The following is a 27,518-nucleotide window of genomic DNA, read 5'->3' on the forward strand; positions in this document are numbered from 1 at the left end:
TCTTATCCGGGTCACGTTCGACTATCGATTCATACAAGAAAGATGTTGATCAAACATTGTATTTGTGGTATTTTTTTATTTAGAAGTACAGTTAAGATGAATTCTCGTAAGAATTTTTTTCTCAACCCAAAATTATTTCATATTCAGAGACTCTTTGTAAGACAGAGCCATTTTTGCGGAATTTCATATGAGCTCCTGTCCTCTATGTCATCATCATAGGGGATGTGCCAGGTCTCTCCTGTAGTCTGGATAATTGTGTCATAGCTGGTAATACTCTGAACACACAAACAGGGTAAATAAGTATCTTTCTCATCATACAGCGCATCAGGAAAGCAATCACAGCGCTTCACTTTTTCCACATTTTGTTATGTCACAGCAGGGGTAGGGAACCTATGGCTCTGGGGCCAGATTTGGCTCTTTTGATGACTGCATCCGGCTTTCAGATGAATCTTAGCTGACATTGCTTAACACCATAAGTCATGAATAATTCCGCTGGTGATCACAGTGTTAAAAATAACGTTCAAAATATAAAACATTCTCATGCATTTTAATCCATCCATCCGTTTTCTACCGCACCTGTTCAAGAAGTCGCATGAATGGTAAAAGTATTTTATTTATTATTGGTTAGCTTCAGAAAAACAATGTTATTAAAAAGAATAAGAGACTTATTATACTCAAAAAATGTTGGTCTTACATAAAAATGCACTCATTTAGTTGTATTCAGTGTTAAAAAATATTATATGGCTCTCACGGAAATACATTTTAAAATATTTGGCTTTCATAGCTCTCTCAGCCAAAAAGGTTCCCGACCCCTGTGTCACAGCCTTATTCCAAAATAGAATAAATAAATTTTTGTCCTCAAGATTCTACAGACAATACACCATAGTGACCATGTAAAAAGTATTTTTATTTTTTATTTAAATGTTGCTAGTTTATTAGAAATAAAAAAAATCACATGTACATCAGTATTCACAGCATTTGTTCAATACTTTGTTGATGCACTTTGGCAGCAATTACACCCTCAAGTATTTTTGAATACGGTGCCACAAGCTTGGCACACCTATCTTTTGGCAGTTTCACCTATTCTTCTTTGTAGCACCCCTCAACTTATATTTAAAGCGGTAAAACTTGAGGGTTCCAGGTTTGATCCCCGCTTCCGCCATCCCAGTCAGTGCCGTTGTGTCCTTGGGCAAGACACCTTACCCACCTGCTCCCAGTGCCACCCACACTGGTTTAAATGTAACTTAGATATTAGGTTTCACTATGTAAAAGCACTTTGAGTCACTAGAGAAAAGCGCTATAGAAATATAATTCACATTTCAACTTCAGCAGGTTGGATGAGAAGTGTTGGTTTTTATCCAGGATGTCTCTCAGTCCCTGCCACTGAAACACATCCCCACTGCATGATGCTGCCACCACCACGCTTCACTGTAGGGGTGTTATTGGCTTGGTGATGAGCAGTGCCCGGTTTCCTCCAAACATGACACCTGGCATTCATATCAATGAGTTCAATATTTGTCTCATCGGACCACAGAATTTGGTTTCTCAAAAACCAATGCTTCCTATCCAACCTGATGGAGCTTGAGATGTGCTGCATTGAGGAATTGGCGAAAATGCTCAAAGATAGGTGCGCCAAGCTTGTGGCATCGTATTCAAAAAGACTTAAGGCTGTAATTGCTGCCAAAAGTGCATCAACTAAGTATTGAGCAAAGGCTGTTATTTTTAATAAATTTGTTTTTTTAAACCTTGTTACATTGTGTGTTTAATTTTGAGGACAAAAAAACATTTATTCCATCTCGGGATAAGGCTGTAACATAACAAAATGTGGAAAAAGTGAAGGGCTGTGAATACTTTCCGAATGCACTATAATCATGTTATTGTCATCTATTTTCTGCTCTTTCTTTCCCTCACCTGAAATCGAACCCTCGTTCCCACTGCAACGTATCCATGCACTACCAACTGATGGCCTCTCTGCCATTTGAAGAAGAGCCGCCTGGTGGCTTCGTCCGGCAGACAAGCCTTGTGGTCCCTCATCAGGTCCCGACTCACAAAACGACAGTGGTTCCCAGAATGCAATGTGGCGTACAGCAAGAATGGGTCATCCTCAGAACTGATGGAAACAGTGAAAAGTGAGTGTTCACAAAAACAAAACAAAAATATCTCAATACACAGAGTGGACATTTTTACATTTGCAATAGTACAGCAGTAGGCCAAAAAACAGTATTGTGCCTGAATGTGTTTTTCCCATATGTGTGATAGTTAGCAGACTGCATTCTGGTTCATGGAGGACAAATGTGTAGTGCCATTATTCCATTATTATAATGAGAGATGAACAGTTCCTTTAATGTTAGACTAGTGACTCAAGTAGTACAAATAAACTCCTCTATATGCATCATTATCCAGATCTCTGAATTTAATGGGTTCTTTCCTGAGCAGTGCAGCACCACTTCTTCACTAAATATGTAGAAATTGGTTTTGTATGTTTTGGCTTCCACTCTGCCATACAGTAAAACATGTACAGTGACCAACTCAAGGGAAACAGCAAAAGAGACCACTATAAAAGTTGGAAGCCAATTTGAGCGATGATGTGAAGCGTTGGATTCATAAGATTTGTTGAGGCGGTGAGAGCAGAGAGCTGCTGCTTTCTGATTTCTTGAAAGAATAAGCAAAAATAGTAAACAAATAAATAACAACAACAACTGAGACTCCATCGATAAACATCATGCATCAAATTAGATTTTACAGACCATTATATGGGGTAAAGAAAAACTATTATACAGCTTTTTACAGGTGGCCACTATCAATACGGTTTAGAACACGACTTGTCTGTGTGGGAATTATTGTTGTGGCCGCTAACACAGGTTTGACTCTGCGTAAGGTAGTAGGTGTCTCAAACTTGCAAGCCAATATTTTGTGGGCCCTACATAACTTTGTTTGTTTAATGTAATTCCAACACGAGCACCATGTTATAGTTGAAATATATACTAGCAATCTTGAATCCTACTAGAATAATTGTGAAAACGTAAAAAATATAGCAAAACAAACACACAAAGAGCAACCAGCGTTAGGCAAGCGAAGTGTCTCTGACCATCCCCTAGGTAAGTGAGCAATAGAGGTGCTGGAAAAAATCCATCCATCCTTCCATTTTCTACCGCTTGTCCTTTTCGGTGTCGCAGGGGGTGCTGGAGCCTATCTCAGCTACAATAGGGCGGAAGGCGGGGTACACCCTGGACAAGTCGCCACCTCATCGCAGGGCCAACACAGATAGACAGACAACATTCACACACTAGGGCCAATTTAGTGTTGCCAATCAACCTATCCCCAGGTGCATGTTTTTGGAGGTGGGAGGAAACCGGAGTGCCCGGAGGGAACCCACGCAGTCACGAGGAGAACATGCAAACTCCACACAGAAAGATCCAGAGCCTGGAATTGAAGTCAAGACTACTCAAAAATTGATTATATTTATTTATTTTAACAATTCTGAATAGACTCAAAAATGTTCAAGAATCTATTTTTTTAAAAGACGTTTTAGGCCATCTGCACACTTACACATATTTGTCATACGTCAGCAGCCAAGACAAGCTTTTGTTACCGGTAACCTGTTTTGAAAATGTTTTATTAAAAATTACAATATATGACGAGATTAGGTTTGATTCAAGAATCAATTCTGAATCAGATCAAATTGTTGTAAGCTTCACATTTCTACTGAACAGTGTCAAAATGTACGGTACCATTTTTTTACGGTACATATTTATTCATTTTTACATTAAATTTTACATTTATAATGACTTAAGCCCTTGCATAGCTCAGGGTTGCTTTAGCTGCTGGTAGAAGTACTTAAAACATTTAGTCACATGGTTAAAAAAAACTTGATTCTGAAATGAATACTTCGTGCTGCCTAGACTCTACCTCTAGCGGGCCACAAGTAAACTGAGTTTGAGACCCTTTATACACATGCTCTAGGGTACAACAATGTTGTGCAGCGTCTTCAATGGGCACAGTGTTCACACTTATGGCTAATATTCTGCCTTTTATCATTTCATGCTCACATGTTGTCAGTGAAAAAGCAATGAGCTTTCTGCTGGATACGTTTCATGTTGTGTCTGTCCCAAGATCTGGATGGGTTCAGCATATGTTTCCTCCCCAGAACCAGAATGGTCAGGCCCTGTAGCTTGAGCTCCGACACCACTGCCAACAACTGAAACACATTCATTAACCTTGTTAGATGCATACGTTGGACATAACTTAGCAGCTTGATTAAGATGTGTATGACATTCAAACCAGTACAATACACATTATAGTAGTCTTGATGCTTCATTTGCCTACAACCTTCATGACTACATAAGAAATGCTGCAGAGTTGTAAAAGACATAACCTTTGAAGCACATCATTTGAAAATCAAACATCCTAACAGGCGGATGTGGGCAGGTAGATGAGAAGGAAAAGTATTGTTGAAAATTAATGGGTTGTTGTAAAAGGCTCCCCCGCCACCAGCGACACATGTTCAAACAATGTTAGTCATACTGTGATATAAAAAAAAAGCCCCTGTTCGGCGCGACATACTGAAAACGTCAAAACAGTGCCTGTGTGACTGAAACTGCTAAACCTCTTTTTTTCCACTGTTGTGTCAGTGTTTCCCACAGAACTGCAATCTACTTGTGATGGTGTTTAGAGATTGCAAAATTGACTATTACACATTTGTAAAAAAATAAAATAAAAAAAATATGAAAAGCAAAATATGTTTAGAACTACAAATAGGGTTGTGTGATGTACACAATGTGATGTCAGTGAGCCCTGACTGACTTGGGACCATTGCAAAATTATGTGCGTCCCAAAGTCACCAGCCTTGGCGTCACTATAGACAGTGATTTTAAACTTGACAAACAAGTCAATGGCGTTTTAAAATCGTGTTTTTATCATCTTCGTCTTTTAGCAAAAGTAAAACCGTTTTTATCTTTTAACCTTTTTGAACAAGTCGTGCATGCTTTTATTTCAAGTCACCTGGACCACTACAATGCACTTTATGCTGGCATTAGCCAAAAAGCTCTCTCCCGGTTGCAGTTAGTCCAGAACGCGGCATCACGACTTTTTACAGGGGCCAGGAAACGCGTGCATATAACCCCAATTCTTGAGACTTTGCACTGGCTCCCTGTTCATTTTAGAATACATTTTAAAATGTTGCTGTTTGGTTTTAAAGCTTTGCATGGACTGGCACCTCACATCTCGAACCTCATCCAAATTTACACTACAGCGCGCGCTCTGAGGTCCGAGAGCCAGCTCCAGCTCGTGGTGCCCAAGACGAAACTCAAAACCAGGGGAGACAAGGCCTTCTCTGTGGTCGGCTCTAAGCTCTGGAACACTCTGCCCCTCCATGTCCGAACTGCTCCCACAGTGGAGTGTTTTAAGTCTTGTCTTAAGACCCACTTTTATTCTCTGGCTTTTAACACTACATGAGTTGTGTGGTCCTCTGTGTTTTTACATTTTTAATGTTTATGTATTGTTTTAATTGGTTTTACCCTTTAAAATAATTTTTAATCATATTTATTTTTATATTGGTTTTATATTTATTTATTTTGTTTTTATTCAGTCATTGGTGGAGCTAAGGATAATATTTGAATCTTGTTTTTAATATTTTTGTGCAGTGCTTTGGAAAAATGTTTGTTGTTTAAATGTGCTATATAAATAAAGGGATTGGATTGAATATTCAATATGAATTATATAAATTTGGCCAACAATAGATATTTTAATACAGACACTAGATATTTTAATACCATCGTTACATCGTGATAACGCATGTTGATGACACATCCTAGCAGTGTCTCGCAAATTTGACAGGGACAAGTGAACAACCGCCTCCTCTAGGCAATGTAGTGGCTTTGCTAGTGAGCTAGCACAGTGCAAAGTTGCCTTAGTCACTAATCCTCGCCTCTATGGTGGCATATCAATTTACTCCCAAGTATCATTACCATTGGAAGACCGGGAAGAGCTAAAAATGCTACACTACACCATCGGAGGATACATTATGCTAACCGTTAAACTAGAGCTCTTGAAAGTAATGATACCAAGTATAGTATCAGTTTATGGTCGATATTACAGATATAAGATCGATAATTTTCAATCACAAAATGTTTTTTGCGGTTATTGTTATTGGTCCTTCGACGCAGGAGGACTTTAAGGGCATAAATGAAATGATCTAAATCAGAGGCAATAGTAGTTTTGGCTTATGTTTACCGGTATTTGTCTTGCACTATTGTCTTTATTTTGCTCAAAATATTGTACGTAATAAAAAAGGAATAAAGAACTAAATCAAATATCCAATTGTTACACCACCAATATGTGTTGTATAACGCAATATAACGTAAATCGTTGGCCAACAAAAAAGTAACCACAGAACACTATACGCCTATACGGTATAGTGTTCTGTGGTTACTTTTTGGTTGGCCAAGCGGACGTGACGACGGGCTGTCCTCACTCAGGTCCGCACGGACCTGGAGGGGGCGTGCCTTAAGTCCAGCTGAAAATCGGGAGAAATTTGGGAGAATGGTTGTCCCGGGGAGAGGCACTGAAATTCGGGAGGGTTGGCAAGTATGAGATATTCTCACTTCTTTTCTTTTGTCGAGCACAAAGAAAATAACATTTTAGTTAAATGTAAGTTGTGTCTTGGATCAAAGATCCCGTCTACTGCCCAAAACAACAATTCAAATCTGCCTGGTTAGGCTCTGTGTATGTCACGTGTGCCTTCCTTAGGTGAAGCCAGCTTTACAGCTATGTTGTTGATTGATTGATTGATTGAAACTTGTATTAGTAGATTGCACAGTACAGTACATATTCCGTACAATTGACCACTAAATGGTAACACCCCAATAAGTTTTTCAACTTGTTTAAGTCGGGGTCCACTGATTCATGATACAGATATATACTATCAAATATATACTAACATCATAATACAGTCATCACACAAGATAATCATCAGGGTATATACATTGAATTATTTACAATCCGGGGTGTGGAATATGGAGGACGAGGGGGGGGGGGGTATCAACACTTCTGTCATCAACAATCAGCATCAACAATTGCATCATCAGAGAAATGGACATTGAAACAGTGTAGGACTGACTTGGTAGGATATGTACAGCAAGTAGTGGACACAGAGAGAGAGATCAGAAAGTATAAGAAAAAGTGTCTACATTTGATTATTTACAATCCGAAGAGGTATTATGTGGAAGGGAGGGTGTTAGTTTAGGGTTGTAGTTGCCTGGAGGTGTTCTTTTAGTGCGGTTTTGAAGGAGGATAGAGATGCCCTTTATTTTACACCTGTTGGGAGTGGATTCCATATTGAAGTGGCATAGAAAGAGAATGAGTTAAGACCTTTGTTAGTTTGGAGTCTGGGTTTAACGTGGTTAGTGTTAGTGTTATTATGCTGTTTGTTACTTATGTATGTTATGTTGCAGCTATTTAAAATAGTTTTGTCAATTTGTTCTGGCCTGAAATAAATTGGCCCTTTGAAACATATCTTTGTCTTTGTGTGTTGTATGTAGAGCACATTGCTTAGCAGAGTTCAGTGATGCAAATGTATGTCAAGTTGATCAACAGATTGTATTATTCTCCAGTGCAATAACAGTACTGAAATGAAGGCTAAAAGGGCATTAATGGGAGCTTTAAAAACAAAAAGTAGAAGAAGTAACTAAATAGTTACTTTTCACAGTAACGCATTACTTTTTGGTGTAAGTAACTGAGTTAGTAACTGAGTTACTTTTGAAATAAAGTAACTAGTAATTGTGACTAGTTACTGGTTTTCAGTAACTAACCCAACACTGAAAGTAACAAACTATAATTACTGTATAATCACAATTTAAGTGCACTTAAATACACACAGTGAGTGCACATGTTAAATTCACAAATTAAGTGTACAAAATGAGTGCAATTACTAAGTGCACTTGAGTACCAACATTAAGTGTACATGTTAAGTGCACAATTTACGTGTACATTATGACTGCACTTACTAAGTGCATTCAAGTACAAACATTAAGTGGCACATGTCAGGTGCACAAATTAAGTGTACTTAGTTAGTGCACACTTTAAGTGTGCTTAATGAGTGCACTTACCAAGTGCAAAATCGACATGCTCTTGAGTACACACATTCAGTGCAGGTCTTAAGTGCACAAATTAAATGCACTTACTTAGTGCACTTAAGTACACACAGTAAATGCACATGTTAAGTGCACAAAATAGGTGTACAAAATAAGTGCACAATGTAAGTGCATCTAAGTACACACGTTACTGCACAAAACAAGTACACTTACTAAGTGCACAGTTTAAGTCCACAATTTAAGTGCACTTAAGTACACACAGTATGTTAAGTGCACAAATCAAGTGTACAAAATAAATGCACTTACTAAGAGCACATGTTAAAGTTCATGCTTAAGTCTATGCTAACTGTTGTAATGTTAAGTTAAAGTTAAAGTACCAATGATTGTCACACACACAAGGTGGGGTGAAATTTGTCCTCTGCATTTGACCCATCCCCTTGATCACCCCCTGGAAGGTGAGGAGAGCAGTGGGCAGCAGCGGTGCCGCGCCCGGTAATCATTTTGATTCCAACCCTTGATGCTGAGTGCCAAGCAGGGAGGTAATGGGTCCCATTTTTATAGTCTTTGGTATGACTCGGCCGGGGTTTGAACTCACAACCTACCGATCTCAGGGCGGACACTCTAACCACTAGGCCACTGAGTAGGTTAAAATGCTAACATTTTGCAATTAGCATGAATTAAGTGCACGTTAAGCGCATATATAAGTGTACCAAATAATCGCATATCTTAAATGCACTAAGTGCACTTAAGTAAACACATTAGGTGTACATGTTAAGCCCACTTACTATGCGTACTTAAGTACTGAAAGTGCGCATGCGAATTGTAAAATGTTAGCATGCTAACATTTAGCATTACAACAGTTAGCATAGTAATGTGTGTACCGTACTTAAGTGCACTTAGTAAGTACACTTAATTTGTACAGCAAACATGTGCACTCATTGTGTTTACTTAAGTGAACTTAGTAAATGTACTTACTAAGTAAACTTAGTTTGCGCAATTAGCATGTGCACTTATGTGTCTACTGAAGTGCACTCAAAATGTGCACTTAATAGGTGCACTTAACTTGCGCACTATTCTGGGAATTCCTGGAATTTTTTTTACTTGAAAAAATGTTAGTTTGAATTTCCAGAATGTGTTTGAAGGTGGAATGGATTGAATACCGGTAGGTTGAAAAATGCGGGAATTGTGGTAGTTTGAAAAAATGGCCCATTCATTTTGAACGGGAGACACATTTCCCGGAAAACTGGGAATTCTGGAAAATCCGGGAATTTCGCTCTATTCTATTCTGCCTATTAAGGGCTTAAAAAACATCCAAACATTTCATCGAGGTTTTATATACAGGTACATGCTGTAAGTACATTTGTAACGTAGAAACAGGCTCATTTATAAAAACATGCAATATTCACGTATTTTGCTCATTTCAAGCATACGGCGGTGCATCAATTTCAAAAACGCATCACAATGTTCGCTTTTTCCTTCGGCAACATCACTGATTACTACTCACAGCAAACTTCATAAAAGACAACAAACATATTAAAACATCACTTACTGTACAATGTCTGCTGTCACTGGGATGGCGACTGTTAGAATATGTATATATTCTCGTTTAGATGAAGAATGACTCTTAATCCTCGCAAAGAAAAATTGTGTGGAACCAAGCGTCTTTTCAAGTCTTTCTTGACATTTCTGGGTCTAAATTGGATGCCAAAGTTGACCAGCTTGTCGGATTATATCTTCATCCTGCCATTATATAGGTGAGAGACATAATTTATGATCTAGAAAAAACTTTCACGAGCTCCGAGTTGAGAAAGCAGCTCATTAACCCAATGATGTCAACATAGCCACACAAGCTTGTTGGCTCTCTGTGATCACGGCACCGCTATTAATAGTTTGTCTGCGTTAGTGCTTACAATAACAATATCACTAATGCTTGGTTAATATTCAAGTCACGAACTGTAAATGGAATATTGTTGGCGCTTTTTGGGATGGTTATTTATTGGGTTTTATGGGTGGAATAGAGGACCTCCAATTGGCTCCGTTATAAGCGGCCTTTTATTTCCATTTATTTACAAATTAGAATGCATAAAAAGACATTGTTCTTCTTGTCTTATATGATGATTGTGAACGAAAGGCAACATTTTTAAAAGTGCAGTTCCCCTTTAAACAGTTTGATGGAATAAAGGGGAAAAAAACAACTCCTACTGAGTCCTACTGAAACCTGATTGGGCAGCTTGTTCAGGCACATGGCAACATTCAATATGATTTGTATATTTATAAGGGGGCGTGGCCTGGACGGGGTTCGGGGCTTGGACATCTGGGACCAATTTCAAGCTGAATGCAATGTAAAAAATAAATGTGCAAAATTTTAATACGCCAGAATTTTTTATTGTGTACTTAGTTTTCTGGATTTGAACGTACGTCTATTTTTAGTACAAAATCCACGCAACTCTAGTTACATAGGGCCTCCGGTACATTATATTGTGTCTATGACTGAGTGTGAACAGGGAGGGTCAGATGTATTTGTGGTGGGCCGCAAACATACAGTATGTACGGGGAAACATTGCATGTCACTTTCTGTATTATTGTGTATGTGAGCGTTTGTGTGTGTTTTCTTACCGTCTCTGACAATTTGGTTCTGTCCTTGGTGATATTCGCCACATTTAGTCCATCCACAACAACATCAAAAGCCGGCTTCATCCCCACAAATGCCTTGAAGTTTTCCAACTCCTGAAGGAAAACACACACTTCTACTGAGGTTTACATATACTTGTCATCATGGGCTTGAATGTCTTATCAATATTCAATCATTTTTGTAAACAAAAATTGGCTGACGTTTTGTAACTATTTTATCAAGTTGAAATAAAGTATACAACTTCAGTTTTTTGTTATAAGTGTTCTTGACAAAAGACCCGTTGGCAGCATCTGTTACAAAAATTTGTGTTCTCTATAAGAGTGCTTCCAATTGAGACATTTTGATGAAAAACTGCATTATTTATGTCTTGCAAAAGCAGAAGAAAACCATTTCAAGCTGTCCTAAAACTAAATATGGGCCCAATTTGCTGGGCTGCCCCTCCCTATATGCAGATCACACATGGTGTGTAGGGCCCCGCGATCTGTGGGGGCCCCCTGTTTTGCATGTATAAGCACATGTAAAATGTCAATTATTGAATGCTTTGTATGAAATTTTACCGCAAATGCATTCCTAGTCTCTCCCTGCTCTGTCACTAAAAATAATATAATGACACATTTCTCTGGATATTCCCCAAATCCCCTGCGCTGCAATTGTGTTACTGCTGGGCGTATAAGTACTGGATTCGAATCATGGCTGGACAGGGGTTTTAGGAAAATATGTTAAATTCTGTTTTGATTTTGTTATTTTGCGTTGAAAAAATAAACTATTGAACAATTTATTTCACCTGAATTCCTTTTAGTACAATACAAATGCCCATCCATCCATTTTCTACCGCTTGTCCCGTTCGGAGTCGTGGGGGGTGCTGGAGCCTATTTCAGCTGCATTCGGGCGGAAGGTGGGCTACACCCTGGACAAGTCCCCACCTCATTGCAGGGCCAACACAGATAGACAGACTACATTCACACTCTAGTGTCAATTTAGTGTTGCCAATCAACCTATCCCCAGGTGCATGTCTTTGGGGGTGGGAGAAAGCCGCAGTACCCGGAGAGAACTCACGCAGTCACGGGGAGAAACTCCACACAGAAAGACCCCGACCCGGGGATCAAACCCAGGACCTTCGAGAATACAAATGGATGGATTAAATTAAATTTAGGTTTTATTTAAAAAAATATGTGGCACAGGTGTTAGTACATATGCCTTGCAATACGAAGGTCCTGAGTTCAATCCCGGGCTTGTGATCTTTCTGTGTGGAGTTAGCATGTTCTCCCCAAGACTGCGTGGGTTCCCTTCGGATACGCCGGCTTCCTCCCACCTCTAAAGACATGCACCTGGGGATAGGTTGATTGGCAACACTAAATTGGCCCTAGTGTGTGAATGTGAGTGTGAATGTTGTCTTTCTATCTGTGTTGGCCCTGCGATGAGGTGGCCACTTGTCCAGGGTGTACCCCGCCTTCCGCCCGAATGCAGCTGAGACAGGCTCCAGCACCCCCTGCGACCCTGAAAGGGACAAACGGTAGAAAATGGATGGAGAAATGGATGGATATAAAAAATGTTTCACCTAAAGAAAATTGTAACGGCTTGGAAAATTTGAAACATTCAAATGGAAATAAGACAGGACAGAGAAATTAATGGTTAAGTATACATTTAGCATGCATATACTTTGATGTGTCAAAATAGCGGAAAATAAATAAGCGCCATACTGACAACAATCAGTGAAATCGAACATACCTTACAACAGAGCCCTTTCAGTGAGGAGCAAAAGTTGCGTAGTTCCAAAAATGAATGATTTTGCATGCCTAATTAGCAAAAAAAAAAAATCACATTTGCGTGAATTTATTGGAATATTCTTTTTGATGACGGTGTGCTCAATTTTGTTAAATGTGTCTTTAATCGGACCGCCTCTATTGTTATGTTTTCATCTTATTTACATGCATACTGCAAATACAAAGAGTGCTGCTGTAGTGCTTTTTTGCAGTGCAAGATTTATGTGTGCAAGTGCAGATGTATTCAGGGTTGTGTGTGTGTGTGTGTGTGTGTGTGTGTGTGTGTGTGTGTGCGCGTGTGTTGGAAGCAGTCATATTACCCACAGCAGCACAATGAGCTGGTCTCACATATCAGCTCTGGAAAGTCCCTGGATAATTACACCAGATGTAGACTCCCTGTCGCTCGTCTTCCCTACTCTGTCTTTACTACTTCCCTTTTTAAGTTGAAATATACCTAGCTATACGAACAAGAATTAGGTATATCAATTTGATTTAATTTAGAATTTTCTCTAATTTACACTCGATCACATGCATATTCAAATACATACAGTACATACTGTACAGCCGCATTAATACTTGCTTAAATGTCCCCTTAGCAAAATACCTAAAGGAATGTTACCAATTCCGTCAAGAAGAGTAGACAAATATCTATTATTATATATATAGTTTTTTCCAAAAAGCATCTGGTGGAAGTGAAACTTTAGGGGATATTTAACTAATAAATGTGTATATATTTAAAAATATATGTATAATTTGAAAACATTTTAAACAAACTAAATAAATTCAAACTTTTTGTTGTATAATTGTTCCGCACTGGAAAAAGAAGAATGAATAGATTAATAAAATCTATATAAATACACAAAACAATCTGCAAATAAAAATGATCAAGGACCCATAATTGATATTCTAAGTGTGTTGATTAACCTTTTCCTAGCTTTGTAGCAACAACACCAGGACATTTTTGGTTATATCACCTGAAAAATACAATAAACATTTCTTCTTTCAGGTCACATTTATTTTTGACTGTGTGTGTGTGTGCGTGCATAGGTGCGTGCGTGTGACAGAGAGAGCGTGTGCACAAGGTTTCAAGTCCAGGGGAATTCACAGAAGTCTATTTCCACACGGCTGCTATCTAAAAGTGAAAACACAAACACTTTTTCCATGCAGGAGCGTAGCACAAATGTTCTAAAGCTGGAACTCAGTATTTGAAAGTGAGAGACCACATACTCTGTAATATCATACATTGCATCCTCTGTAAATAGTCACTTTCCAAATATGATTCAACATCCGACACTTGAACTGTTTGTTGTATTTTTAGGCAAAGCTAAAATGTATTTTAAAGCATTTCCAAGATGTTAATATTCCTTCCTTAATATTTACTGTATAATAACAATCAAGTTAGTGAAGTTGGACGGCGGTTTTGGATCTAAATCAACAATAAGATGTTTTCTCTTGAAGATATTTTTACATAATAATACATAGGTTGATTGGTAACACTAAAAAAATTGGCATGAATGTGAGTGTGAATGTTGTCTGTCTATCTGTGTTGGCCCTGTGATGAGGTGGCGACTTGTCCAGGGTGTACCCCGCCTACCTGCCCGAATGCAGATGAGATAGGCTCCAGCGACCCCCTCGCGACCCCAAAAGGGACAAGCGGTAGAAAATGGATGGATGGAATAGATAGTTATGAATATGTTCATTGTGTAAGGCAGAGGTCTTCAACAGTTTCCAGGCCAAGGACCCCCAACTGATGGAGAAAAGGAGCGGGGACTTCATACCTGTATAAAATTGTGTTTTAAAGGCCTACTGAAACCCACTACTACCGACCACACAGTCTGATAGTTTATATATCAATGATGAAATCTTAATATTGCAACACATGCCAATACGGCCGGGTTAGTTTACTAAAGTGCAATTTTAAATTTCGCACGACATATCCTGCTGAAAACGTCTCGGTATGATGACGTGAGCGCGTGACGTCGCGGATTGTGGAGGACATTTTGAGACAGCATGATGGCCAGCTATTAAGTCGTCTGTTTCATCGCAAAATTCCACAGTATTCTGGACATCTGTGTTGGTGAATCTTTTGCAATTTGTTCAATGAACAATGGAGACAGCAAAGAAGAAAGCTGTAGGAGGGAAGCGGTGTATTGCGGCCGACTTCAGCAACACAAACACGGCCGGTGTTTCATTGTTAACATTTCCGAAAGATGACAGTCAATCTTTACCATTGGCCTGTAGAGAACTGGGCGAACAGAGACTCTTACCAGGAGGACTTTGAGTTGGATACGCAGACACGGTGCCGTGAGGACGCATGCAGCTGCTGCTTCCAAACATTTGATCGCTTGCCCGTACGTGCGTGCCGCTATGTGCATGTCACGTAAATAATTCGATGTATACACCCTGATGATTATCTTGTGTGATGACTGTATTATGATGATAGTATATATGATAGTATATATCTGTATCATGAATCAATTTAAGTGGACACCGACTTAAACAAGTTTAAAAACTTATTTGGGTGTTACCATTTAGTGGTCAATTGTACGGAATATGTACTTCACTGTGCAACCTACTAATAAAAGTCTCAAAAAGTCTCACGTACGTAACTTTGGGGACTTTGGGGAAATATATGTGCTGTATGAACTTTGGGGAGGTGAACGGTACTTTGGGCTGTGGGATTGAGTGTGTTGTGCAGGTGTTTGAGTTGTATTGGCGGGTTATATGGACGGGAGGGGGGAGGTGTTTGTTATGCGGTATTAATTTGTGGCATATTAAATATAAGCCTGGTTGTGTTGTGGCTAATAGAGTAAATATATGTCTAGTGTTTATTTACTGTTTTAGTCATTCCCAGCTGAATATCAGGTCCCACCATACTTGCCAACCTTGAGACCTCCAATTCCGGGAGGTGGGGGGCGTGGTTGGGGGCGTGGTTAAGAGGGGAGGAGTATATTTACAGCTAGAATTCACCAAGTATATATAAGAAATACTTGACTTTCAGTGAATTCTAGCTATATATATTTATTTTATTATACAGCCCTTTGAGACACTTGTGATTTAGGGCTATATAAATAAACATTGATTGATTGATTGATTGATATATATATATATATATACACACATCAAAAAGAATATTCCAATAAATTCACGCAAATGTGATTTTTTTTTTTGCTAATTAGGCATGCAAAATCATTCATTTTTGGAACTACGCAACTTTTGCTCCTCACTGAAATCCTTAAATGCACCTTTGATACTTACACTCTCCTCCTCTTACAGCAGCGTTTCTCAAAGTGTGGGGCGCGCCCCACTGGTGGGGAATAGAGACATGACAGGTGGGGCGTGAGGAACGGGAGGACATTTCACTTTAATTTTTTTTTTTTAAATTATATTCTTAGATTATTTTTTTTTACTATGCTTTCATTTTCTATACACACTGTAAATCACTTTGTGATTCTGTCTGTGGAATCCGCTATATAAATAAATGTAAATTACTTATTTTTCCTGTAGGCTTTAAATTTTTCGGTAGGAGCGAAAGTTTGACAGACATATCAACAGTAACTAATGGGGGCGGGGCTAAGCGGATCAAACTTTCGCGCGGATGGGTAGCAGGCTAATGTGTGGACCACAATTACACAAAATGGATACATTTGTGACTGGCACCTCAAAGGTCGTCGAACCAGAGCCAGAGCCAGCGCCTGCAGAAAAACGGGCCTAATCAACCATAAAGCCAACCGAAAAGAAAATATGATGAAGGGTATCTTGCTCTTGGATTCACCGCAGTGGTGGTGGAGGCAGAGGAGAGACCCCTGTGTGTTCTGTGTCTAAAAGCGCTAGCAGCAGACAGCATGAGACCCAACAAATTAAAGAGACACCTCGAGACCACACACCCCAATCACGTCAATAAGCCACTTGATTTCTTTCAAAGAAAACTGACAGAGTACCGTCAACAGGAGAAGCGCATGGTAAAAGCTACATCAGTAAACAGCAACGCTCAAATGGCTTCATATAGAGTTGCATACAGAATTGCACAATGCAAAAAAACACATGTTATGTCCTCGGTTTCACCTATGTGCTTATTTAGGTGTCTTAATTTAATAATAATCAGGCAACACGTTTCAACTCAATGCCTCCGATCGCTCCCGTTTATTAACAACTTCGAGAGTCCAAACTCTCCCTCCCTCCCGTGAACACATGCTACGGTGGCTCGGACATGACAAAACAGTACATGACACCTCACACAATTGCTGAGCAGCTCATTCTCCCCGCTGCAATAGACCTGGTGTCAGTCATGCTTAGTTATTTTATTTATTATTGAACTTGATGCAAGTTATACCACAGCTGCACAGTTATTTTATTTATTATTGAACTTGATGTTATGTTATGTTATTGAGTTTGAATGTATACAACTTGATGTTCAATAAATTTGAAAATGTTAAGCTTGGCATTAGCGTTCTGTTGGGGCGATGGGGGCAGGTGGGGCTTGAAAACTCCCCCTTGTCCAAAGTGGGGGATGACAAAAAAAGTTTGAGAACCACTGTCTTACAGATACACTTCAAGCAACTGCAGCTATATGTGTGCAAATAACACCATCTAGTAGAAGAAAGTGGCTGTGTTGGTTTGTTTAGGATTTCATGAATCCATTTTGAAATGTCAATATGTGCATTTGGGGTGCTCAAAAAAATCGATTCACTACCATCCATCCATCCATCCGCTGGTCCCTTTTGGGGTCTCGCCATTTTTATTTATTCCAATTCTAAATCGATTCATAATTTTGGAGAATCAAGAAAAATGTTTAGAATTATTTTTTGCAATTAAAAAAAAAAAAAAAAAACAATCAAAAAGAATTATTGATACTATTATCATTGATACGGTCTGTAGTTTTTATTAATTTTTCTGTTCCTTTTAAAATTGCTTTGTAAATGTATATCCCAAGTTTTGTAAAGCTGGGTTGGAGTTGGGGTTGTTCTGTTTTATTTTATTAGATTTATAAATATTCTGTGATTTTTGTAAATAAAATGCAAATCATTTATTTTTTTAAATAGGTTTTTAGGCCAACACTACGCGTGTTGTTACAGGTCGTACGTTAGCAGCCAAGAGGAGCTTTTGTAACCGGTTTTGAAAAGGTTTTATTATAATTGTATTACCAAATAATATATCACAAAAGTCATGTTGAATTGAGAATCGATTCCGAATCAAATCGTCACCCCAAAAATCGGAAACGAATGGAATCTTGAGGTGCCCACGTTTAATGTGCATTACATTTAGTTGCTGGTGCTAATAATAATCAAAAAAAGACAGTCATTCGTCCCTTGCCACATAGAACTTTAAATATTGCGGCTTCACACAACATTGCTGATTTCTTTGTTTTTGGCATATTCTTCAAACGTTTTGCCCTAAATTAGGCATTTTCAAACATAAAATGGCTAATGATCTAAAAATATCAATACTGCAGTGGTATTGGCCACTAAATGAGACCTAACTAGTCAGATCACACTGTTCAGTATCGTGACCACTGATTGGCTCAGCCCCAGGTAGCATTACTGTATTGGATTAGAGGAGAGTAAAATTGACTAAAGGGTGCTATTTCATGTTAGGGGCTTTTATATTGTTAAAAAAAAATCTATGCAGACGGTCGTGAACAGTTTTTATGCTCTACCTATGAAAATATAAAATATATAATTAATGACTTCCTACTTCACATATTTTCATTTATCGCGGTCACATCCGGAACCAAATAACAGCGATAAACGAGGGATTACTGTGTAACTCATAAAACAAACCTCTGGTGTCGTCTTTCTAAAAACGTCTCGTCCCTGGATGATAGCAGTCATGACTGTGGCTCTCAGCTGTTGGTACTCCTCATCGGTCAGCTGAATGGATTCTAACTCGGTTCCACAACTCTTGCACAGACCCCTAAGCACACACAAACAGAAGATTTAAATAAAGGGGTACTGCACTTTTTCTGGAATTTTGCAGATCATTCTCCATTGACTATGGAGATGTGTTGTACATGAATGCTACTGCTGGTTGTCTCCACAAGCTAGATAGTGTGTACAACGGGGCACTGAGATTCATCACCAACTGCGCTCTCCTTACTCACCATTGCGTGTTATACTCAATGGTTAACTGGACATCTTTATGTGATCTACGCCTCAATCATTGGTATGTTTTCATCTACAAAACCATTCTGGGTATCACTCCATCTTATCTGTCTTGTCTTTTAACAAAGAAACAAGGAAGTCACAATCTTCGTTCAAAGAATGTTCTGCAATTTGTCGTTCCCAAAGTCAGAACTGAACTGGGTAAGAAAGCATTTCGGTTTTCAGCACCGAAGGCTTGGAATAACCTTCAATCGAATATTAAACTTCAAACCCTTGTTACATTGAATGAGTTTAAAGCTTCTGTGAAAGGACTGCAGTCTACCTTGTCTGTATGCACATGTGTTATGTGAGCAAGTTTTAATGTTGTAAATGTGATGTTTTATGTGTTGTTTACTGTTTTTAATGTAACCTTGCTGCTGCCCTCTTGGCCAGGTCTCCCTTGGAAAAGAGATCTTTGATCTCAATGGGATTTTTTACCTGGTTAAATAAAGGCTAAATAAAAATTATCATTATGAGAGACAACACGTCTTTTTTAGGATTCTAAAGATGATTAAAATTGCTTGAAAGATGCGGCTAATGGGACTCACCATTGTAGCCTTCACAGCCCTCTAAAAAAAATCAACATTTTGTATACACCCTGCAAGCCTATATATATTGCAGTAACAGACACATTCATAACAATATGAAATATTAAGAGTGTAACTGTACGTGTATTTGTATTGAACCGTTTCGGTCCGGGGGGTTCGGTTCGGTTCGAAGGTGTACCGAACGAGTTTCCACACGAACATATTAAGTAGCGCACTGCACGGACGGACATAAGTAGCGTACCGCACGTTGTGTAAACAATGCACACCGAGGCACAACACACGGCATGCTGGTGTAACGCAGGTGTCAAATACATACTTTTGCGGAGACTATTCGGCTCTTGCTCTGTATTACTCTTTGTCACGTGACTAGGGAGAGCGCGCAGCTCTACCTAGTCACGTGACCACCGCAGTGCAATCAGCTGTGCTTTTAAGCCGGTAGCAGGAAGTGGCCAGTAGACAGGACGTGAGGGGAGACAGGTTGTATTTCTGCTCGAGGTAGGTTGTTATTCTCATTTTCACACGAAATATTGTGCTGATGGGATTCTAAACTAAATGCCTATTTGTTAACTTTATAGAGCCGACTACCAGCGCCGGATTTTTTGTCATTAAGCTGTGTGTGACTGTAGATGCGGAGTTGGTGAGTCCATATTTATGAAAATATATTAGTCTTTCTTCCATTGTTTCATTACAACAGTCTTTGTGGCATATTTCTCAATTGTCCATGTACAAGGTCTATGACTTGAACCAATGATAACTATTGTGTATTGAATGTACTTTTGAATGTGTTTGATAATAAGCACGTTTAGTGCACTGACCGAATTGTATAGGCCATTTATGCTGCTAATGGTTATTTTAGCACTTTATTGCATATTGTGATTCTGACATGTATGTTGATTTAAATTGTACAATATTGAGGAAAAACTAGAACCTGTTCTGAATACTTTATAATGCAATTAGTGTTATTTAATGAAGATATTTGATGTGTGTACACATTGATTTATAAGGATGGTCCTGGTTCTTACACAGGCCAGGCTTCTCTTTATGATGGCGAGCTAAGGGAAAAAAAGCATCTAGTCCAAGGATCGTTATTGGGAGATTCCAGCCAGGAACCCCCCCACCTGTTCTGTCTGGGCTGGTAGGAGGCTCTCGAGCTAACCCTCTACACATTTTCACCCTTAACCGCAGCACATGGACTGTACTGCTTTACTCGCCAAAACCTTTCTCCAAGAACTGTATTATCTGAGCTGAAATGTAAACAAGATCCAGAGACACTAAATAATTGAATTGGAACACACACAGAGCTATTTCTATTTTTGGGCAGAATTATTATAGTGTTCCCTACGTTAAAAGGATAAAGCCATTGTTTACAAATTTGGTAAATAAATAACCAAAAAATTTATATTTTGTTGTTTTCTTACTGTACCGAAAATGAACCGAACCGTGACCTCTAAACCGAGGTACGTACCGAACCGAAATTTTTGTGTACCGTTACACCCTTATGTAATATATGCAATATTTACCGTATATTGGTAATATTAAGCATTGCTGGAACTTCTTTCATTGCATTTATTTCCGTTTCCATAGCACTTCCGACTTTCGGCAACAAATGTGTGTTCCTACTTCCGGAAACAAACGCCTGTGTTTTCTAATCATGGCAAACTTGGTAATAGAAGACGAAGAAGGTTTTTTTTGGACAAATGATGATTCACAACCGTACTTTTGTGAAGCTGAATACACGGACAATGAACTGTTGCTTATAGAAGCGAGTACAAAGGAAGGGTGAAATAGAGCAGACCGAAGCCGAGATTGAGGTCAGCGTGACTTGTTCACGGTGTAAATGTGGAACTTGGAACCAATCTATCCCGACATAAATTGAGTGCTTACCTAAAATAAACCGGAAAATATATCCCCATAATGCTGGACCAAACAAACAAACAAACAACTGTCTATCGAGTGAGTCACCATAATATTGATCATGCATGCTCCATCCATCCATCTTCTTCCGCTTATCCGAGGTCGGGTCGCGGGGGCAGCAGCCGAAGTAGGGAAGCCCAGACTTCCCTCTCCCCAGCCACTTTGTCCAGCTCCTCCCGGGGGACCCCGAGGCGTTCCCAGGCCAGCCGGGAGACATAGTCTTCCCAACGTGTCCTGGGTCTTCCCCGTGGCCTCCTACCGGTCGGACTTGCCCTAGACACCTCCCGAGGGAGGCGATCGGGTGGCATCCTGACCAGATGCCCGAACCACCTCATCTGGCTCCTCTCGATGTGAAGGAGCGGTGGCTTTACTTTGAGCTCCCCTCGGATGACAGAGCTTCTCACCGTATCTCTAAGGGAAAGCCCTGCCACCCGGCGGAAGAAACTAATTTCGGCCGCTTGTACCCGTGATCTTGTCCTTTCGGTCATAACCCAAAGCTCATGACCATAGGTGAGGATGGGAACGGAACGTAGATCGACCGGTAAATTGAGAGCTTTGCCTTCCGGCTCAGCTCCTTCTTCACCACAACGGATCGATACAGCGTCCACATTACTGAAGACGCCGCACCGATCCGCCTGTCGATCTCACGATCCACTCTTCCCTCACTCGTGAACAAGACTCCGAGGTACTTGAACTCCTCCACTTGGGGCAGGGTCTCCTCCGCAACCCGGAGATGGCACTCCACCCTTTTCCGGGCGAGAACCATGGACTCGGACTTGGAGGTGCTGATTCTCATCCCAGTCGCTTCACACTCAGCTGCGAACCGATCCAGCGAGAGCTGAAGATCCTGGCCAGATAAAACCATCAGGACTACATCATCTGCAAAAAGCAGACACCTAATCCTGCAGCCACCAAACCGGATCCCCTCAACGCCTTGACTCCGCCTAGAAATTCTGTCCATAAAAGTTATGAACAGAATCGGTGACAAAGGGCAGCCTTGGCGGAGTCCAACCCTCACTGGAAACGTGTCCGACTTACTGCCAGCAATGCGGACCAAGCTCTGACACTGATCATACAGGGAGCGGACCGCCACAATCAGACAGTCCGATACCCCATACTTTCTGAGCACTCCCCACAGGACTTCCCGAGGGACACGGTCGAATGCCTTCTCCAAGTCCACAAAGCACATGTAGACTGGTTGGGCAAACTCCCATGCACCTTCAAGGACCCTGCCGAGAGTATAGAGCTGGTCCACAGTTCCACGACCAGGACGAAAACCACACTGTTCCTCCTGAATCCGAGGTTCGACTATCCGGCGTAGCCTCCTCTCCAGTACACCCTAATAGACCTTACCGGGAAGGCTGAGGAGTGTGATCCCACGATAGTTAGAACACACCCTCCGGTTCCCCTTCTTAAAGAGAGGAACCACCACCCCGGTCTGCCAATCCAGAGGTACCGCCCCCGATGTCCACGCGATGCTGCAGAGTCTTGTCAACCAAGACAGCCCCACAGCATCCAGAGCCTTAAGGAACTCCGGGCGGCTCTCATCTATCCTCGGGGCCTTTCCACCGAGGAGCTTTTTAACTACCTCAGCAACCTCAGCCCCAGAAATAGGAGAGCCCACCACAGATTCCCCAGGCACTGCTTCCTCATAGGAAGACGTGTTGGTGGGATTGAGGAGGTCTTCGAAGTATTCTCTACACCGATCCACAACATCCGCAGTCGAGGTCAGCAGAACACCATCCTCATCATACACGGTGTTGATAGTGCACTGCTTCCCCTTCCTGAGGCTGCGGCTGGTGGTCCAGAATCGCTTCGAAGCCGTCCGGAAGTCGTTTTCCATGGCTTCCCCGAACTCCTCCCATGTCTGAGTTTTTGCCTCCGCAACCGCTGAAACCGCAACCGCTTGGCCTGTCGGTACCTGTCCGCTGCCTCAGGAGTCCTATGAGCCAAAAGAACCTGATAGGACTCCTTCTTCAGCTTGACGGCATTCCTCACCGCCGGTGTCCACCAACGGGTTCCAGGATTACCGCCACGACAGGCACCAACTACCTTGCGGCCACAGCTCCAATCAGCTGCCTCAACAATAGAGGTGCGGAACATGGTCCACTCGGACTCAATGTCCAGCACCTCCCACGTGACATGTTCAAAGTTCTTCCGGAGGTGGGAATTGAAACTCTCTCGGACAGGAGACTCTGCCAGATATTCCCAGCAAACCCTCACAATGCGTTTGGGCCTGCCAGGTCTGTCCGGCATCCGCCCCCACAATCGCAGCCAACTCACCACCAGGTGGTGATCGGTAGAAAGCTCCGCCCCTCTCTTCACCCGAGTGTCCAAAACATGAGGCCGCAAATCCAATGACACAACTACAAAGTCGATCATGGAACCGCAGCCTAGGGTGTCCTGGTGCCAAGTGCACATATGGACACCCTTATGCTTGAACATGGTGTTCGTTAAGGACAATCTGTGACAGGCACAAAAGTTCAATAACAAAACACCACTCGGGTTCAGATCCGGGCGGCCATTCTTCCCAATCACGCCTCTCCAGGTTTCACTGTCGTTGCCAATATGAGGGTTGAAGTCCCCCAGTAGAACGAGGGAATCACCCGGGGGAGCACTCTCAAGTACTCCCTCGAGTGAATTAAAAAAGGGTGGGTACTCTGAGCTGCTGTTTGGCGCGTAAGCGCAAACAACAGACAGGACCCGTCCCCCCACCCGAAGGCGGAGGGAAGCTACCCTCTCGTCCACCGGGTTGAACTCCAACGTGCAGGCTCTGAGCCGGGGGGCAACAAGAATTGCCACCCCAGCCCGTCGCCTCTCACTGCTGGCAACGCCAGAGTGGAAGAGAGTCCAGCCCCTCTCGAGAGAATTGGTTCCAGAGCCCTTACTGTGCGTCGAATTGACTCCGACTATATCTAGCCGGAACTTCTCGACCTCACGCACTAGCTCAGGCTCCTTCCCCCCAGCGAGGTGACGTTCCACGTCCCAAGAGCGAGCTTCTGTAGCCGAGGATCGGACCGCCAAGTGCCCTGCCTTCGGCTCCCGCCCAGCTCACACTGCACCCGACCTCTATGGCCCCTGCTATGGGTGGTGAGCCCATTGGAGGGGGGACCCACGTTGCCTCTTCGGGCTGTGCCCCACCTCCGGGACTGGATGTAGAGGGGGGGCCCCGGTGACCCGCGTCCGGGCGAGGGAAATCTGGGTCCTTTGTTTTTATTCTTCATGGAGGTCTTCGAGCTGCTCTTTGTTTGATCCCTCAACTCGGACCAGTTTGTCTTGGGAGACCCTACCAGGGGGCATAAATCCCCCGGACAACATAGCTCCTAGGATCATTGGATGCATGCTTGTTATTACAAATACAGTACGTATACTGTCGAGCTAGCGGTTTCAAAACAAAACATGAAATGATACTTTACAGATACTGTAATATAATTGTTAATGTTTTTCAGTCAGTACAGATTGGTGTCCTATCGCATTGTGCATTACAAACTCAGAAGAGATTTGGGTACTGACGTAGGAGCTAGCTTACCTCTTGCCGGAGCTAGTTTACAGCTAATGATGTGGCATGCCGATGTGTTATTAGGCTGGGAAAAAAAAAAAAAAAAAAAAAAAAAAAAAAAAAAAAAAGAGTTCTTCCATGTTTGCTCTTACAATAACAATGTTGCTACAGCTTGGTTATTATACAGGTTACGGAACATAAATGAAGTATTGTTGGCGTTTTTTGGATTAATTGTTTAAGTGATTTAGAGGTAGAATTGATTGCTCCCATTAGCTAACATGAATTGATTAACGTGGACCCAGACTTAAACAAGTTGAAAAACGTATTCGGGTGTTAATTGTACGGAATATGTACTGTACTGTGAAATTTACTAATAAAAGTTTCAATCAATCAATCAATCAAAACTGCATTGCTAGCCACCTAGGACGAGCAGATTATTACAAATTTGAATGCAAAAAAAATTTAAAAACTTTTCTCTTCTTGTCTCTCATAATGATTGTAAAGGACAGGCAAAATTCCTAAAAAAGTGAATTCCCCCTTTAGGTTTTCCATTCAAAGATTAATAAAGAATGAAAGAAAACAGTTGTTAGTAAATGCTCAAGTCAGTCGTACTTTGGGGTAGCGCTGCTCCAAGTTCCTCTCCAGTGCTGTCCTGGAATACTGGAAATAGAAGAAGTGTTGTCAGAAACAGAAATTTCCACCTTTTGGTGTTTAAAAATCATAAAATATGATGTTTGATTAATGATTTATATTGGCTACATTGGATATGTATAGTGGATTTAATTTATTGAATGACTTAACTGATTGACAACAGTTTGAAGCACATAATATAGGATTGAATCATTAACTAATGTAAGATTAATTACAGACAAACAATTATAATCTTGTTTCAATACGGTAAAAAAACATTTTTGAATAAAAAGATCTAATGCTATATTCTCTCAACTCAACAGTGCTTCTGCTGGTTGCAACTAGGTAGTAGGCCTATGTTGCATAATCTGCTTCAAGACAAAGTAATTGGGCTAACATTTTTTTATCTTCCCAAAATTCCCAGATTAGTAGCAATTCCAAGTTTTCAGGGATTTTTTGTCTCATTAAAAATTAATAGGCAAACTTTCAAATGTTCACATATCACAGCAGATTCAAACTATTCAATCTGCATCACATTTGAATCATCCTGGACATTCAAACTAAAATTTTTTTTACTTCCAAAAATTCCAGGTTTCCCGTAATTCCCACTTTTAAATATAACAGTTTCCACACTTTTTTCTTTTGACTACTTCTCCCACAAGTTTCGACCGATTTCAAATTCCACCATCAAAACATTACACTTCTTCAGGAAATTCAGGCTATTCATTTTTTATATCCCAAAATTCCCAGTTTTTCTGGATTTCCCAATTTTTCATAACACGTATTCTGCAATAAAATCAATTCGAACTGTTCCAAAGGCAAAATACTCCTTCCTAATATTAGTCAAATGCTAGAGTGTTAATTTTGTTTAAGCTAATTTTGCCGGTATGCACCTCAGCATCATATAATTTGATAGTTGATGCACGCTAACTGTTAGCATGCTAACATTAGCGTTATCTGGCTAGCATGCTACCTGTTAGCATTTCAGGTTGGCTTGGGCTTTTCAGCATTCACAGCAATTTCTGACCGAAATTGCATTTTCAAGTTTAATAATCATGAAATCAACTGACAACATGTTTAATGATCAGCTAACAAACAAATAAGTGAGCACAATGTTAATTTACATTGGCTTTGCCATATACATGCTAGTGATTACCATTAGTAATGGCGACTTCAAATGTATGATACAATATATACCAACTAGACAAGGCAGTTATCATTATCAGTTTACTGTTAGATCTTAAATTCAATAAATTACATTTTATTATTTAACAATTAACATTTATTAACACACACAAAAGTACAAAAAATCAGTACCGATTACCAGGTACTCTGAATTGGTACTATATCAGTTCGAATGTGAAAAGCAAAGAAAAAGAAAAGTGTGAAAAATTTAAAAAGTACCCAATGCTGATGAAAACAGTATACAAAAGAAAATCCTGCAAATATACTGTCTTACCTTTCGAACCACGTCTTGATGCTGCTGGCAAGGCTCAGCTGCGGGTAAACCTGGTTGTTTCTCAGGTTCAGCAGAATTCCCAGCAGCCTCTTCTGCTGCTCACTCGGCGACATGGTTTTTACTTCCTCTTTGCACACTCTCTTAAACAAACAGCTCCAAGTCTCTTGTTGTGGAATCTGCCCATTTGCCATTAATTCGTCATAAAGAGTCCAGGCAGTGATCAGGTCATCATTTAGCATTGCTGCAGCAATTATGTTGCCATAATTAGCTGGTGATGGCGTAACGACCTGCAGAGATGAGAGTAAAACTAGATGATGATACAGTTCTGATAAGACACACATACAAGCTCCTTTTATAAGAAAAAACTTGCTCACTTTCTTTAAGTACTGTAGGATACTGAGGGCTTCTTTCCACCTTGCAGTGCGGCTGAAAGACCGAATGAAAAGAGTACAAGCTCCAGCATCCAAAGAAGGGAAACTCATTCGCATGATGTCATAGACATCAAATACTTCCGTGTCCTGATTGCCATTGACACAAAGTGTCAAGTACCGTTGCAGCAACTTATAGGAGAGGGTTCCTGATTCCGTGGCTACAAATGTCAGCAGGGATCTAAGGAAAGATAGACAATGTGAGAAGGTTTGTGACTAAACGCTAAAAGGATGTCATGAAAACCTGCAATAGTTTACAAAATGAAGTTGTCTTACTTTGCAATATCCAACTCTGCCCTGTTGTGCAGCAGTGCAGATAACATCTGAATGTCGAATTGTGCTGGACTTCCCAGAGACTCCTTTAGTTTCTTCCACTCCTCAACAGACAGTGGCTTATCAGGAGGTGGCAGCTTTC

The 27,518-nt window shown here is 40.7% G+C and overlaps 1 protein-coding gene across 2 annotated transcripts in view; it reads right to left on the reverse strand.

Annotated features, from left to right (window-relative positions):
• Positions 1-73: 73 nt before the first annotated feature.
• The window catches only part of prorp (protein only RNase P catalytic subunit), a 28,313-nt gene continuing 868 nt past the window's right edge, over positions 74-27,518 (reverse strand). Inside the window, exons 2-10 of one of the 2 annotated variants that reach the window (XM_061968415.1) lie at positions 27,380-27,518; positions 27,050-27,284; positions 26,676-26,962; positions 25,199-25,246; positions 18,266-18,398; positions 10,707-10,817; positions 4,050-4,198; positions 1,912-2,110; positions 74-275 (exon numbers count right to left, since the gene is read on the reverse strand). In XM_061968415.1, the coding sequence (XP_061824399.1) occupies positions 144-275; positions 1,912-2,110; positions 4,050-4,198; positions 10,707-10,817; positions 18,266-18,398; positions 25,199-25,246; positions 26,676-26,962; positions 27,050-27,284; positions 27,380-27,518 (1,433 nt within the window). In that variant the 3' untranslated portion in view covers positions 74-143. Of the gene's footprint in view, positions 276-1,911; positions 2,111-4,049; positions 4,199-10,706; positions 10,818-18,265; positions 18,399-19,489; positions 19,564-25,198; positions 25,247-26,675; positions 26,963-27,049; positions 27,285-27,379 lie in introns of those variants that run through there. The other variant, XM_061968416.1, reaches the window with a different exon arrangement.

This window comes from Nerophis lumbriciformis, linkage group LG08 (assembly GCF_033978685.3).
Source record: "Nerophis lumbriciformis linkage group LG08, RoL_Nlum_v2.1, whole genome shotgun sequence".
Classification (NCBI taxonomy): domain Eukaryota; kingdom Metazoa; phylum Chordata; class Actinopteri; order Syngnathiformes; family Syngnathidae; genus Nerophis; species Nerophis lumbriciformis.